The sequence below is a fragment of the Sander lucioperca genome, chromosome 12, assembly GCF_008315115.2.
Source record: "Sander lucioperca isolate FBNREF2018 chromosome 12, SLUC_FBN_1.2, whole genome shotgun sequence".
NCBI classification, from domain to species: Eukaryota; Metazoa; Chordata; class Actinopteri; order Perciformes; family Percidae; genus Sander; species Sander lucioperca.
The window spans coordinates 10,402,286-10,419,030 of NC_050184.1; the positions used below are offsets into that span (position 1 = coordinate 10,402,286).

General features: G+C 40.8%; 1 protein-coding gene across 4 annotated transcripts in view; it reads right to left on the reverse strand.

Annotated features, from left to right (window-relative positions):
- LOC116040821 (helicase ARIP4-like) overlaps positions 1-16,745 on the reverse strand; it is a 77,167-nt gene that overhangs the window by 31,534 nt on the left and 28,888 nt on the right. The window contains exon 1 of one of the 4 annotated variants that reach the window (XM_031286493.2): positions 4,689-5,001. The exons of 2 other annotated variants lie outside the window; for them this stretch is intronic. In XM_031286493.2, coding sequence (XP_031142353.1) covers positions 4,689-4,692 — 4 coding nt within the window. In that variant the 5' untranslated portion in view covers positions 4,693-5,001. Of the gene's footprint in view, positions 1-1,537; positions 1,853-4,688; positions 5,002-16,745 lie in introns of those variants that run through there. One more of the 4 variants, XM_031286492.2, reaches the window with a different exon arrangement.

Sequence of the window (16,745 nt, forward strand, 5' to 3'; positions counted from 1 at the left end):
TTTTTGTTTGAACTCTTCAAATATTCGACAGCAGTTGTTTTCTTGTTATGCGTCATCTATAGCTCTGGGCTAAATGAGCTTTTTCGTAAACTTCAGTTATATGCTTTTGACTGTTTCGTCTCTGTACTCCGGCACATTGGATTTGAAATGAAACGATGACTAAGTGTTGGCTTATAGCTTTAATTCGAGAGTGCTCACATCTATAATGGGGGAACTCTGTATGACGCAAAAAATGATACCAAGCATACAGACGAAGTAACCAAAGAGTTTCACATAATCTTAATCCACTTGATCATATGCTTCACCTTCTGAGGATCTGCATGTGTGAGTCAGAGACTTTGGACACTCAATTTACAACTGACTTTGTCTAAGGTCATTAACTTACATTTACTGGAGTGCCCTAAAATCGGGAGACGGTGTATAAAAAGGCCTGTAATTCTTGCAGTTTGTCTGAAGTGGATGTAAACAACAACGTTGAACAAAGGCTAAAAGTCAGCAGTTTGAACGGAACTTTAAATCCAAGGTGCAGAGACAGCCTAAGAAATGTCACTGTCCATCCATTTACAGGTTGCGCTTTACAGTAAGACAACATCCGCAGATGAAACACACAGAGTCACACAAAAAAATGCACAAAACAACAAGGTACAAGTTCAGGGCACACATCACTGCATATAGCATTAACCTATTCTATTAAAAAAAAAATTATGTCATTCAGTGTTATTAGTGGTACTGAAATATTTATTTAAGTAAAGCTTTGCAGTTCCTGACTTCCTTGCCTTTACATACAGAAATGAAACACCAGATTAAAAAAAAAACCTCTGCATGGATTTTCATTCATCCGGATAAACTGCAGACAGCGGTGGCGCTCTGTCCCTGCCTGCCTCCTCACATGTTTACCCCCCTAACCCACTGATGAGCCATATGTTTGCCTGCCTCCACATGCTCACACTTCCAGCATGGCCCAATGCTACCTGGATCCACCAATCGTGCACCGGCATTGGTTCAGGTAACCGTAGAAACAGCCAATGGGAGAAGAGGGGACAACTCCAGAGAGAGAGAGAGAGAGAGAGAGAGAGAGAGAGAGAGAGAGAGAGAGAGAGAGAGAGAGAGAGAGAGAGAGAGAGGCAGCTGGGCTCCACCGGCTGAAAGATGGTGGGAGGGCTGACCAAAAAAGGGCGAAAATGGGGCGAATCGAATGTAGGGAGCAGGGACGGATGAATTTGACAGAGGAGAGATAGCATGAAGAGATAGGGCAGAGCGAGAAAACGAGAAAAAAAGAAGATAGATGGGCCGTGCATGCTTAAGTAGGTATGGATCCAGTGTTACACAACAATGTTAACTTAGAAGCGTCAATCAACTACTGCTGCACATTCTAGAAACTTGAGTGTTTATCATCTCATGAGATGAACTACTGACAATTTCTGCTGCTTTCTGTCCCCATCTCTCTTATTTCTCGCAAAGTTTCTACCCCCTCGAGGTCAGGGATTCATCCCTTCGCCAACCGTGCCTCAAGAGTTAGGGTTATGATGTCACCTACCTGCAAATGACTCAGATTCGTCCAGGAGCAGCATGGTTATCGAGTAAAGAGAGAGAGGTCTTCTCAGCTTTCTTTCTTCCTCTTATCTCTTGCTCTCGAGCTCCCTGTCAAACTCACAAAATCACCTCCTCTTTCAGGACTAAAAAAACACTTTAAAAAAAGACGAAGTAAACAGGAGGTGTATTTCTCTTCTTGTCAGCCTTGTTTTGCATTCAGCGGGTCTTTAATCTACTGCCTCAGTGACTGACTGCCTACTAACCGACCGCTCTGTGTGTTCCTCTCTGGTCAACTGCTATGTGAATGTGAGGCTGAGGCAGGCAAGTGGGCTGGCAGCTGAAAAACTTACATAACCCTTCATGCTGGAGCCGGGGCCCGCTGAGGGGGGGACTCATACAGCTGATCATCCCTCATTACCCCTCCCCTTTCCAAAAGAACCCCACCACTCCTCCATCACACATTCAGGACTACATCGCATGTACGGAAGAAGCCGCCCACACATTCATGCTGCCGGTTTGCGTGTTTGTTGCTAAGTAAAAAAAAAACAGTGATTCTGGGAAGACGTTTAGATTCAAACACCTCAACAACGTTTGTCATTGGTTCGTCTAACAGATCACTTAAACTGAAAACTACTTGAAAAAAGCAGACAGAAATACATAAAAGTACAAACAACTACATTTTGAAAGTATTATGTGACTGATATTCATTAAAAACACAGGACTTTCACCCAGGAGAGCCAGGATTGTGTCCCGCGTGTAGCGTTCAACCTTTTTTTAATAAAGCCTTCCCCAATGTTCTTTTCCTAAACCCAACCGTTTATTGTTTCCCTAAGCGTGTGACGTTGGTCACCGTCGTGTTTTGTCATTTTTTATTGTTACTAAAGCCTTTCCCAATGTTCTTTCCCTAAACCCAACCTTTTTTTTTTTTTTTTTTACTACACGCGTGACGTTCTCGTGGTGTGTATGTTTACATCCGCTGTATACAGCGTAGACATACACGTGGATAGCTCAAAATGCTTACAGATAACACACCATTTGGCTTTAGGAAAGTGGCGTGTATGTTTACGCAAAGTCATGATGCCATGTTGGAGCAGGATAAACACGAATTTGAAGCAACACAAGAGAGCAGCTAAAAGATACAATGAGGTGGAGAGCGCGCAAACACACAAAAAGCGATGGACACCGCCTTTCGGAAGATGAACACCGCAAATTGGACAATCCTGATCAAACTTTTCAACAGTTTACTACATTCTAAAAAACGGCTCTGATCTGGCGCGATTGAGAAGCTACGAATCTGATCAGGCTTACAGAAGGTACTGTATTTATTATCTAATAAATCAATAACCTTGCAAATATCTGTGATCACATTTTAAAAGATTTCATAATGTATTATTATAAAGTTTTGAATACATTTTAGGATACATCTTTTGTTATATATCACCGTCATGTGACCCAGATAGTATAATAACACAAGTACACAGCCTACGCAGTAAACCACGCCTCTTTATTATTATAAAACATTTTTCTAACTATATCCCACCTTGTCATTTTTGTGGCTATGAAAGTGTATAGGGTCAAGTGCCAAGAACTAACAATTGAAATAAAGTAACTGTTAAAACAAAGACAAAAGTGTTTATGTAATAAATATTTTTAAACATTGTTTATCTCAATGTTTCATTATTAAAATGTGTGGTATAGTTACATAAGATATTAATTGCTCCAAATATAGGTAGTTTAAAACATGGCAACCGTAATGTCAATTTTGGCAACCAAAAGCTGATGCCTGGTTGCCAAGCCTGGCAACCACTTTAAAAAGTTAGCGTTGAGCCCTGACAAACATACAAATCTATGTTCAGGTACAAATGAATACTTCCTCTCACACATGAACATTTGTATACAATGGAATCAGAGCCCCGTTGAACCAGACAGACAGCTAGTATGTGCGTGTGTGTGTGTGTGTGTGTGTGTGTGTGTGTGTGTGTGTGTGAGAGAGAGTGTGTGTATAGCAGAATGAAGGGCATAGAGGGGGAATGTGGTTGCAGAAAATTGTCAAGGTCCCCGAAACACCTGCACACTGACTCCAAAAAGTCTCAAGGTTAGGCCACATGATCCATGCAGAATCTCTTTTTGTAATCCTTTGGTGATAATCTTGTGGTAAGACTTTGATGTTATTGAGCAAATGCTCTATTTTAAAGATCATTTCCACTAAACTTTGTTTTTATTCGTTTTTCGAAAAATGGCTTTTTAAAAGCAAAATACTTACGCTTACTTACTGTTTTCTCTACTTGTTACTAAACGAGATTGTCCAATGTTTACAACTCAGGAAACTATAATATCAACAGACATCCTATCAATAATTGAAACCTGATTATTAAAACAGCTCCCATACCTGCTGAATCAAGAGTTTAGCACCAGACTAGACTCACAAAATGTGTAAATCTACATTTTAAAGATGTGTTTCTACAATCCACTCTGTTGTGTTTTATGTTTGGTCATTAACATAAATGCTGTAGATGTACAACAGCACAACAACTATACAACATATGCATTTAAAGAAAGTAACATATGTCTAGAAGCAAATTTGTCTGATTTCTACAGGTAATTAAAGCAATTTGTGACAATTTTCCGCAGACCTGAGGGAACACTTCTTACAGGAAACACTAGAAGCTGCTTTTATTAGCAAAAACTGATTTTGAATCAAATAAAAGATAAAACTAAATTGAGGCTTCTTCTAGAAGCAGCAACTTAAGTCTCTATGCCAATTTCTGCTTGAAAATGAGGACCATTTACTTTCAAAATTTAAGTTTGATCCACATACAGTAAACTTTCATTAAAGTCCTTGTGAATCAAGCCATGGATAAAAAAAAAAAAAAAAAAATTGGAACAAGGACAACTACTGCATCTATTTCATAACATGCCTTATGAAACCTCTGAGCTCTACTCTGCCTGAGTGGCCCAACAACTTGGCACTGCACCACATATAGGTCAGCGTGATAGTTGTGGCTGCATTAGTGCACTGATAAACAGACAATACAGCAGAAGACATATTGGGACTTAAGAGAGATAAGAAGAAACAACTAACAACCTGTCAACTAACCAGAAAAGCAGTCACACGCTGGGAAAGTGAGTAAAAAAAAAAGGTTTAAGCTACTCACCCATGTCATGCGGTTAAACGTGTTTTTTGTTGTCTCCTACGCTGGTGAGGGATCCATGCCTCCTCTACACTTTGACTCTTAGAAACTTACTCCATCTGTAGGGTGTTTCTCCGTCATGCTGCTAACACACTTTGTGTCCCGTCCAAGCCAAGGGTCTCAAAGTGTGTGTGGGAGAGAGAGTGTGTGTGCGAGGCTCTCAACATCTAGCTCTAGTCTCGCAGCTAGCGGCGCTCCAGTGAGGACAGAAGGCCATTGGACAATTACAAAACAACGAGTCGCTTAAAAGCTGCCTTGACCTGCCGTGTGTAGGAATCCCCCCACTCGTGCTGGTTTTCCTGTCTACTTCCTCCTCCTCCTCCACCCTCTCTTACTCCCCTCCCCCAGCCAACTGACACAGGAGTGAGTGTGATGTCAGCAAGCCCCGCCCCTTCAAGAGGCTGCCTTAGGTAACAGGGGTAATAGGGTTCAACCAGGAAGAGACAGACAGACAGAACAGGAAAAGAGGATGAGAGAAAGGTGAAGAAAAAACAGTGTTTACTGCAACATCTGGTCGTGTTGATTTGTGGTCATTTCACTGGAATATTCTGAAGATCATGATTTTTTTTACCATAATGATTTTAAATCCTTCCAGACTGTTTTTGAGATTTTAGAGTATAAACTGTGGGAATGAGGAAGAAAAGAGAAAATGACTGAAAGATAGATTTGAACTAGCCAAATCATCTTTATTTTACTGAATTTTGATATCAAAATACGATCATGAACCACTAATATTAGTCGGAATGGACTGATATATCAGGTCTCGTCCATTTTAAACTATAGTATGTAAAAGGGAGTTCTGCAGTAAAAATAAATACTGCATATATGTGAAGCTTTCAATGTTAAATAATAAATTACTGTTGAGACTGAGACGAAGTAGATTCAACTCAGCATTTAAGCGTCTGTTTATGGTGGTGTGATGAACTGTAAATGCCTTATGTATTGTTAAACATCCTCCTCTTATTTTGTCCACACCTTACATTTTGCAAAAATAACAAAAAATTAGTTGGTATACTCAGTTCCCGGAGTATAGTGAACATGAATTCTCACAAAAATGGAATTAAATAAAATCAACTTTGTCGGAGAAACAAAATTGTAACATTAATTGCACACAAACACAATTATCATTTAGGCCTTTCTATGAATGTACTGAGGGTGATGAGGCAATCATATGTGAAAAGAGAAAATAGGAAATCAAGAAAATTAAATGAAGAGGGAGAGGATAAAAAAAAAGGAGTGGAGATGAATAAAGTCACATGCTACTACTTTCTGGTCAGCACATGGCCGCATGTGTTGGAAAATTCTTGTTTGGCTTCACAGGACGGTATCACACATCGTAAACACCAATAAACACATTGTAAACACCACAATTGCCACAGACAGTAAATTTCTGCAACATGTAAAGGCCAAAACATCAATGCTGAGAATGGCGAGAGGAATTACGGAGAATTATCGAGAATTTATCAGAGAAAAATGAAAACTGGAGATTACCAAGGTGAGAAAAAGTACATGAAAGATAAGAGATAGACATAGAAAAGAGTGATAAGCTTGGAGAACGAGAAAGGAAGGCAGAAAATGAAAAAAGATTGATAAATTAGGGGAAAATAAATAGTTAGCTACGGAGAGAAAACAGCCAAACAGAAGAGATGATGAAGTCAATAAGTTAAAAAAAAATTCAGGGAAGAGAGAACAGAGAACAATCAGTGATAACAAGGAGAGGGGGCGGTTCCAAAACAATCTTGTGAACCTCAGGACCCCTTTAAACCCTCATTGTGGCGTGGGATTATCCTTCACAGATCACTTTACACACATACACACACACAAACAGGGTGGAAGGTGAGAGCCCAGTCTCACATGGCTACATACACTGACCCACATTACTATGGAGCCTGGGGGAGGGACAGCGGAGAGAAAAAAACTGAGGTGGGGGAGGAGATAAGACGAGTTGGTAACAGCAGCAATGTCAAGGGGAGGACTGCCTGGCAAAGCGTACACACACACACACACACACACACTCACCTTTGCCACACTACCACAGTTCTTGTATCCAGCCGTGCCTCCTCATGGGAGGAAAGAAAGCTCGCATTTCACTGTTTACATAACCTACATAGACCAATAGAGAGAGCAAGAGGGGGGGATGGCATTTTGAGTCAGTGTTTTGTATTTTTGTGCACTGCTTTGGAAGAAGACTTCAGATCTTTTACTTGAGTTATAGTAACAAAATGTACTTGTACTCATAGGAAACACACTCTTCAACCATTCACATCACAGAAACAATGCTATTTCAGGGTATATACAGAAATCCTGGAGGTAAATTCAAACCTTTTAATACCATTTTTAATACCTTCTCAATATTTTTTAAAACCAACACGCCATTGAGTTGCAGGTTTATACGGCAACACGTTTTCTAACCATTAAACGGAGTTTGAGATTTATAAAACTACACCCTCTAGGCCAATAGAACAATGCAGATAGGGAAAGTCAACAGAATAGATTGAGACTCACTGACTTTGGAAACATCTTGCAACCCTAACCCATCTTGCATTTGTTTCACCTTTAGAATAAAATGTATAGATGAAATAAAATGATAAATTAAAGCAGTTCAAAGAAACAAGCATTCACTGATGCCATTATAACCACTTAAAACTAAGTGAACCTTCTTCTGTATGTACAGACACCGAAATGAGTACACATAGAAAATATTCCATGAGGCAAGTGAAATACAAGAAAACAGACATACAAGACAAGCAAACAAGCATTCACCGTTTGAACTTGTGATGCCATTATAACCATTTGAAACTAAGCGAACCTGTGATCTCATGGTAAGTGCTTCAATTGAATTGCTTTTTCTTCGCCACGAGGGGTGCATACCGCTCAAAACCAACATGAAAAACCTAGCTAGTAATGTTCACTCAGCGTTTTCTTTTGTTGTTAAACTGTGTGTAAAATGAGCGGTGACGTTAAATCACCGGTTTCAGGTAACGGCACCGTCTATTCGCAGGATGGTTCTAAGGTAACAGTCGGTAGCTAACATTAGCAGATAAGCCCATTGACAGCGACGTTATTGTTCAGATTTTGGCACAATCAATGCTCCTGATCGTAGTAGTAGTGGTCATAGTGACTGAAAGTGTGATGTGAGATGCTAAAAAGAATCTACACGCTGTTCTCAGGTAACGTTACTTTTTGACGTTCAACACCCCCACCCCCGCTGCTGAAAACAATTCTAGAGGAAACACTGTCAACCATCACATCATCTATATAGAGAGCTAGGAGTACATAGCATATTTTTTCAGAACTTGTTCAAATAAATTATTTAGGTAAAAGCAATGACACCACACTGTTAAGAGAATGCACAAAACCACCTTGCACACTGAGACCGCTAATACATGTCCTTAATCAATCTGAATAACCTAACAGCGGTCTTTGGAATTGGCTGCAACTCTGGAAGACTTGGAGTTAAGCTTTTCTCTGAGAAAAGAACAAAGAACGGCACTGAAGTCATTCTTAAAAAAGGAAGATGTGTTCAGAGTTTTGCCGACCGGATACGGCAAAAGTTTAATCTATCAACTAGCTCCGCTACCTTCTTCGTTGCTCTGCGTGGTTGTAGCGTGCAGAGGGAATTTGAAAGACAACCGTTTATCCCGCCCCTCGAATTGAGCCCTGCCAATGGTGTGTTCCCAGACCCAACATCTTGATGTGGGTCTGGCTTGTCAGGCTAAGGTAGGCTATCACCCGATGCGGGATAGGATATAATATCACACGAACATTACAAGATCAACTTAAATAGACATAATAAAACAAATGGACAACTCATAGTTTGCAAAAAAATTATTCAAAAAATGAATGCCTCGTAAAATGGCGATTAATACCTTTTAACCAAGTATTTTACGAACGGAAAGCCCACTTCCCTAAAAAAGGCTCAGCAGGGTTGGTTAGCTAAACGCACCAAATGCTACTGTTTTGGTATCAAAAGCCGGAAAGTTTTATGGAAAAACTGTTTGATGCGACAGCTCAACAGTCACATCAACCTTAAATGTAAAGAGCTGATGTGGATAAGCGTGGTGATGTAGCGCTACTTTCCCCACTTAAAAAGGGAAACTTTATTTTTTAGTAAAACCTTTCTATTTAAAACACTTCCGCTACTTGTCTGAGAAGCTTATGCAGGTGTACTACTTTTTATGCAGAAGTGCTTTAAATAGTAAGGTTTTAGCGACAACACGCGTTTGAGCGTATGACTGGATAAGTGAGACTTGGATTATACTGCACAAGTTTTGTGAGCTTGTAAACTGATGTTTTGATATAGTTTTGCTGTTGTTAAACCGACTATTACCTCAATGTATCAAGACTTTTCTCCATTTTTGGATTCTTATTTTACCGTGGAGACATGAGACAAAAACTCACGGTTCGGATCACGGTTTTGAGTCACGCATCGGATACATTTTCGGATCAGCACAAAAACGGGGGGAATTTAAATGATGTATTAAAAATGTAACAACAATAACCTTTAACAATAATAACTTATTTCACCAGTAAATTGCTGTTAAATGACAAAAACAGATGAGAAAATGGTATTTTACAAAACTTTAGAGGTTACCAGTTTCAAGTAAATGCAACATTCCCGTCTGTTTGTTTTTCCGACAACAGCATTGAGTGCTAGTTTGTGTCTTTTAGCTCATAGCTTTAGCGGCAGACTGTTGTACGTCCCGGTGTTGGAATCCTCTACAGTGAAATACAGACACTTTTACACCGTTTAGCTGTCAGCATTTTAATAGTGCTGCTGCGATTAGTCGACGTAATCTACCATTAAAATAAGTCAACGGCAATTTCTTTAGTCGACGTTGTCGTTTTACTATTGACTGCCTATTTATTTTTGGTCTCCCGACTCAAACAGCTTGCTGTAATTCACCTCCACACCAGTCTGTGCGCGAAAAATTAGTCGAAAGATTAATCGTTAGAAAATTTGTCGTTAGTGGCAGCACTACATTTTAACCGTGTTTTATCCAGTTACTACTAGCTAACGGTAACATTAGGCTAACATTAGGGTTTCTGAACCAATATCAGTACCGATACCGGTACCTGAAATTCGGTTCCCAGTAGGGGTGGAACGGTACACTGAAGTCACGGTTCGGTTCATACCTCGGTTCAGACATCACGGTTCGGTACAATGGAGGGAAAAGCATAACAAAAATGCAGAAGGCAATTTTTTTTTATTGTGCATGTCTCAGGCTGTACCACCTAGTGTCATCCAGTCTGTCCCCTGAGCTAGCTGCAACAGCCTGAAGTGTATAAAGATCTAAACAGTAGGCTAAACAATAAGTAGGCTACCCCACATCATCTCCGGACTCCATCTGGAACTTGTAAACAAAATAAGACAATCAGCTAGTAGTGTGATATGGGAGACAAGCGCTGCTCTCATATGTGAATGCACAGAGCAGGGGTGTTAAAAGAGCAGCTTCGGTTACACAGAGCAGTTGGCGAATTGTGGCGTTAGCTTCACACGTTAACAGCGGAGCTAGAAGCAAACAGCGAAGCTAACAGCAGAGCTAACAGCTAACGGCGGAGCTAAAAGCGGAGCTAACAGCGGAGCAAACAGCGGAGCAAACAGCGAAGCAAATGGGTCTGGAAGCCATTTGTGGTCCAGGCAAGAAGGGATACAGCTACAGTACACCCATGTTTGTTTGTATATGGAAGGGACTAGTTTGCTTCGTGTGGACTCACTCATTGACATATATATAAGGACTCACTGGACCGACTAGACATGTAGGCGGCGCTTGGGAGCTTCAGAGCTAAGGCGGGGCTACAGATTAGGTGTCCCTAAGAAACGCGTATGTAACAGTAGTTCCACATTACATTAATTCATTTGTACGAGAGTTTTATTTATTTTTATGCTGTGCATTCTCCGTGTAAATTCATGTACCGAACCGAGACACCCGTACCGTTTCGGTTCAATACGAATACATGTACCGTTCCACCCCTAGTTCCCAGTACTTACCGGTACTTTACCTCTGTAATTACAAAAAAAATATTTCAGTTGTAAAAATAATTCCAAACCTATTTATCCTATTTACTTAGATCATTGTTCTTTTTTAATTTATTAATTCATTTATCAATTAACTTTTATTCTTGTATTTGTATATTATTCTTTTTTAGCCTGTTTAATTTTCATCATGACAGTTTTTAATTGCTCTTTAATGTTTCATGTAAACACTTTGAATTGCCTTGTTGCTGAAAGGTGCTATAGAAATAAAGCTGCCTTGCCTTACAACCTCAGCCTGTCAGTCAGTCCCCAGGGCATAGAAACCACTGTTGCGCCTAGGAAGTGTAACGTCAACAGCACCGCGACTGCTTTCGGCTAGCCATTAATATCATATCACAGTGAATGGTGTCTGCGTGAAGTTTTGAAAAACTGTAACCACACTTGAAACCACTTTATCGGCATTGCTGTGACACCTGCGTGAAGCTGGCCACCCATGTCATTCAACAATTATTAAAAACACTGCTATTCGTTTGTGCCGTAAAAATTATCGTTTGTGCTGTTAAGGGTTTTAAGTAATTCAGCTTTACATTTTCTGGCCAATGACGTCACCCAGCCCCCCATTAATGTGTGAATCTCACCAAAATGGTCTCAATCGTTTGTGCTACGTTTGTGCTGATTTGTGCCATTAAAAGAAACCTTTGTGTTACTTCGGTTTTTACATTATCAGGCTTTATTTGTTACACGGCTTCTATGTGCGCTGCAAAGGCTTCTGACACCAGCCATCGATTGAGACCATTTTGGGGAAATTTGGACATTAATGGGGGGCTGGGTGACGTCACGCGTGTAATAAAGCATAGAAACTTAAAAAATATAGTAGCACAAATGTTTTTTTAACAGCACAAATCAGCACAAATGTAGCACAAACGATTGAGACCAGTTTGGGGGGATTTGGACATTAATGGGGGGCTGGGTAACATCACTGGCCAGAAAATGTAAAGTTGAATTACTTAAAACCCTTAACAGCACAAACGATATTTTTTATGGCACAAACAAATAGTGTTTTTAATAATTTTTGGATGACGTGGGGGGCCAGCTTCACGCAGGTTGCTGTGACTCACTGTGACTTCAACAAAACTGCAGAGCCGACGTAGTTTGCTCCGCACCTCTGCGCGCGGGCGTTCGTGTGTGTGTGTGTGTGTGTGTGTGTGTGTGTGTGTGTGTGTGTGTGTGTGTGTGTGTGTGTGTGTGTGTGTGTGTGTGTGTGTGTGTGTGTGTGTCAAAGCTCCGCTCTCTATCAATATGCAGAGAGGACAGATAAGCTTGCGCTTACGCGCTCTCAGGTACCGAAATTTTGCACCGTTTGATTTTACATGAACCAATACTCGGTAATAGCGACGTGATTCGATCAGTACCAGTAAAAGCACACGGTTTGGTACCCAACCCTAGCTAACATCAACGTTACCTGCTGCCAAGTGTACCGTTAGTATTAACTAGCGTGACATGCAGCGATGCTTCTGTAGCCTCGGTTTCGTAGCATCAGAGAGCAGCACCGAAATCCGTGTTGACAGACAGAGATTTATCAGCCTACGTTAAGTAACAGGGACAGTTAAAAAAGTTACTTCACACTATTATGGTTAAACTTTGCAATTGATCACATGCATTCCGAACCGTGAGTGTTGATTCGTACGGACCACGGATCAACTGGTCCGTTACACTACAAATTAGTAAGACCTGTGCCAATAAAGACATAAAATACCACTATTTGTCACCTGAAGCATCACCATCCAATATGGCATGTAGTGTGAAGTCTACAGCAATTAGATCCATACGCTTCTGCTTTTTAAAAATGATGAAACACATGCTGTCGGCAGAGCAACATCACACTGTGGTTGTATTGGGCAGCTGTCGGGTGTGAATTTGTGTACAGGGTGTTCCTTTAACCTGTATATGTGTATTTATTGCTTCCGTTTCCTTTCACCCTAGGAACTACCTGGTGTTCCACCGGTGCAGTTTTGATGGAAGATGGCAAGGTGATGCATTTGCCAATGATTAAACCACCGGGTGCCTGTAACATTCGTGGGAGGAAACATGTTTACTTGTTTTCTTCAGAGAGAGTGAGAGTGTACTCTGCCTACCCACGCCTACACACAGGCAGGGGAGCAACAGGCTAATTAACAGACTATTACTCTCCTGCTCTCTCGAGTCAGTGTGAGTGTGTGTGTGTGTGTCTTATGAAAGATGTGACTAAACCTCATGACAGCCTCATCTGAGCTCAGAGAGCCAATAACATGCAGGACACACACCTCAGAGACTCTCTCTCAGACACACATGACCCAGAACAGACATCCTAGCAGCCCAGTGTTGCTGAGGAGGATGATTTTATTATCGCTCTCTTGCTCTCTCTGCTATGCTTTCCAACAGCTTAAGGCTTATCCATTTAAAAAAAAAAAAAAAAAATCCCCAAATCGATCAAAAGTGATTTTCACACAGATTGTATGGCCCTTGCATCAAAGATTTTGTTTTCTGTAAAAACACGGCTAACTTGTATTAACAGTAATCTTCTAGTGACAAGAACAACTTCGAATAGAGAGAATATGGATAAATCTAGCGAAAATCCACTTAATTTTATATCATGGTCAATACAGATAGATTTCATCCCTGGGTTGGTATATCTGATACATTTGTCAGATTGTAGGATTTTTTTCAATCAGCAAAAGTGTTTCCTCTTAAAGTGGAGTTCCCCCAGGGTTCAATTCTAGGACCAATCTTATTTACCGTGTATATGCTTTCCCTCAGTCACATCATATGCAGACATGGTGTTGAATTTAACTGCATTTCATTGTTAACTGTGGTGAAAAACTCACACTTTTTGATTCTGGCCTAAATTTAATAATTATATCAGCGAGCTCGCCCATTCCTGTTCCCAAGATTCGACCAGTTTTTAATTTTAAAGACGTAAGAGTGACAACTTCTTTGGTTTGTTTCCTCATGATGCAACTACTGAAATGATCATTGTGTTGTATCATTACCAAGTCCAGTTCCTGTGTAAATGTATATACAATTGGCGAATACAGCGATTCTGATCGATGCATTCATTATTATTAGAAAAGTCTATCTCCAATTGACCTTCCATCTCAGTAAAGTGGTACATTTCCATTGCATCATTTCTAAATGAGGGAAACATGAGAGCAGAAGGTACACAGTAACAAGTGTCCTTGTTTCCTTATTTTTTGGGGCTTTTCTGCCTTTATTTGATAGGACAGCTAAGTGAGAAAGGGGAAAGAGAGAGGGGAAAGAAATGCAGTAAATTGTCACAGGTCGGATTCGAACCTTGGACCTCCGCGTCAAAGCATAAACCTCCAAGTATATGTGCGCCTGCTCTACCCGCTAATCCAACCCCGGCCACGTTGTCGTTGTTGTTGTTGTTGTTCAAGCATGGGCATATGAACACAACTCTAATCAGAAACCAGCATTTCATACACGCTTGGAAATACCAAGTGATGACTTCTAAAAATACCTGCAAATAGCAACAGAACGTGTCATTTCCCACACGTATGTGTGGTATGTGATGCCAGCGATCACTATGACAACCCCAAACCTCTCCTAAGAAAAAACACTGAAAAGCAAACGACATATTCAACTTTATAGAAGTTGACCTGACCTTCAAACCAAAAATATAGAAGCATCACTTCCTGTGCGTCAGATCACTTCTAAAAAGGATTAAAGGTACCAGATGCAGAGTGATTAGCACGACAAACTTTCATCAAATAGATGTACAGTGGTATAAATCAAGAATAAATCAGCAACAGGAAACAGAACCATACTTCTACACATTTCCATATTCTATTTGTAATGATGTTGTCATATCAATATTAAACTCCCTCTCACTTCATTATTACTGTCTATGTTCTCCTACTGTACTTTTATACACTGAAACATGCCTCCTTCCGTCTTTAACATTTATTTATAGGTTTGCAAAATCAAAATAAAGAGAAATGGAATAAAAGAGATGGTGAAGAGCACAAAGGAGAAAAAATATAAAGAGCGATAATAAACATTAAAGCAAGTGGTCGAAAGCACATCTATTAAAGTACCTTACGTGAAAGAATTAAAAAGAATATTGTCATAGACAATAATGACAAAAAATGACAATGGAGAAGTATGATAATGAGAGGGATGAAGGTAAATCAATTAAGATCAGATAGGGAAAGAGAAAAGTATAAAGAGAAGAAAAAAAACGGGAGAAAAGAAAATGGTGGCGAAAGAGAAAGGAAAGGGGGGATGTCGAACCTTGAGAAAGAAACTCACAACTGAGGGAGTCGGCGTCCTGGTGGCAGTTGTCATGGCAATCGTGGGACAGACGCAGGAGACGGCAGGTGGTGATGATGTCACAAGAGCAAAATAGACTTGCAAAGCGAGGAAGATGAACATGTAAACATGTTTTTTCTCTATCAGACCTTTCACTCCTACCACCTGCCAAGACGACAAACTCTGAGAGCTTCAACTCTTTGGGATCTGAAAGAACAGCATCCCCTCTCGATATGTGCTGTAAATCAATCCATCTTACAAGATGTCCCTCAAAATCTGACTCAGTGGCTTTAAAATTACAGGACCGTAAAAAATGTTTAAGCATATTAACTGCAACACATGCAGGGTCAGCTTAGGTTTTGTAAGGCACTTAGCAGATGTTGAACCAACCTCTTCTTACAAATTTAAAATGCAACTGTGAGTAACTGCAGGACAATGCTGTTTAATGTTAATGATACTAAAAGATGACACTATATAGTGGCACACTGCATACATTTTTCCAGTCTAAAATGATTGCTTAGCAGTTTTAAAACTGACTTTCCAATGTGCAAATGTTCAAAACAATACAATCACAACTTCAATTTAAATCATGTCAAGGAAAAAAAGAATTAAAACTTATGAGAACATGTTGAGCACAGTTAAATAGGTACAAATATCAAAAAGGAAAAAAAGAAACATGAGAGAAAGTTACTTAAATAAATGCTTCTATAACTGGCTTAGTTCACTCCCTCAGGGCAACAGTGGTATTGCATATTATATTACTGCAATGCCTACAACTTTCTGAAAGCATACTAGAAAAAAAAATGTATTTCCTGTTTAAATTTCAAACCAGTACTGTATGAAAATAAATCATGCAAAAATAGTTAATATTTAGTATGCTTTATCCATCCATCCATCCATCTTTGTCCGCTTATCCGGAATCGGGTCGCGGGGGGAGCAGCTCCAGCAGGGGGACCCCAAACTTCCCTTTCCCGAGCCACATTAACCAGCTCCGACTGGGGGATCCCGAGGCGTTCCCAGGCCAGGTTGAAGATATAATCCTTCCACTTAGTCCTGGGTCTTCCCCGAGGCCTCCTCCCAGCTGGACGTGCCTGGAACACCTCCCTAGGGAGGCACCCAGGGGGCATCCTTACCAGATGCCCGAACCACCTCAACTGGCTCCTTTCGACGCGAAGGAGCAGCGGCTCTACTCCGAACTCCTCACGGATGACTGAGCTTCTCACCCTATCTCTAAGGGAGACGCCAGCCACCCTCCTGAGGAAACCCATTTCGGCCGCTTGTACCTTGGATCTCGTTCTTTCGGTCATGACCCAGCCTTCATGACCATAGGTGAGGGTAGGAACGAAAACTGACCGGTAGATTGAGAGCTTTGCCTTCTGGCTCAGCTCTCTTTTCGTCACAGCAGTGCAAAAAATTTAATGTAATACCGCACCCACTGCGCTGATTCTCCGACCAATCTCCCGCTCCATTGTCCCCTCACTCGCGAACAAGACCCCAAGGTATTTAAACTCCTTCACTTGGGGTAAGGACTCATTCCCTACCTGGAGAAGGCACTCCATCGGTTTCCTGCTGAGAACCATGGCCTCAGATTTAGAGGTGCTGATCCTCATCCCAGCCGCTTCACACTCGGCTGCGAACTGATCCAGTGAGTGCTGAAGGTCACAGGCCGATGATGCCATCAGGACCACATCATCTGCAAAAAGCAGCGATGAGATCTCCAGCCCATCGAAATGCAA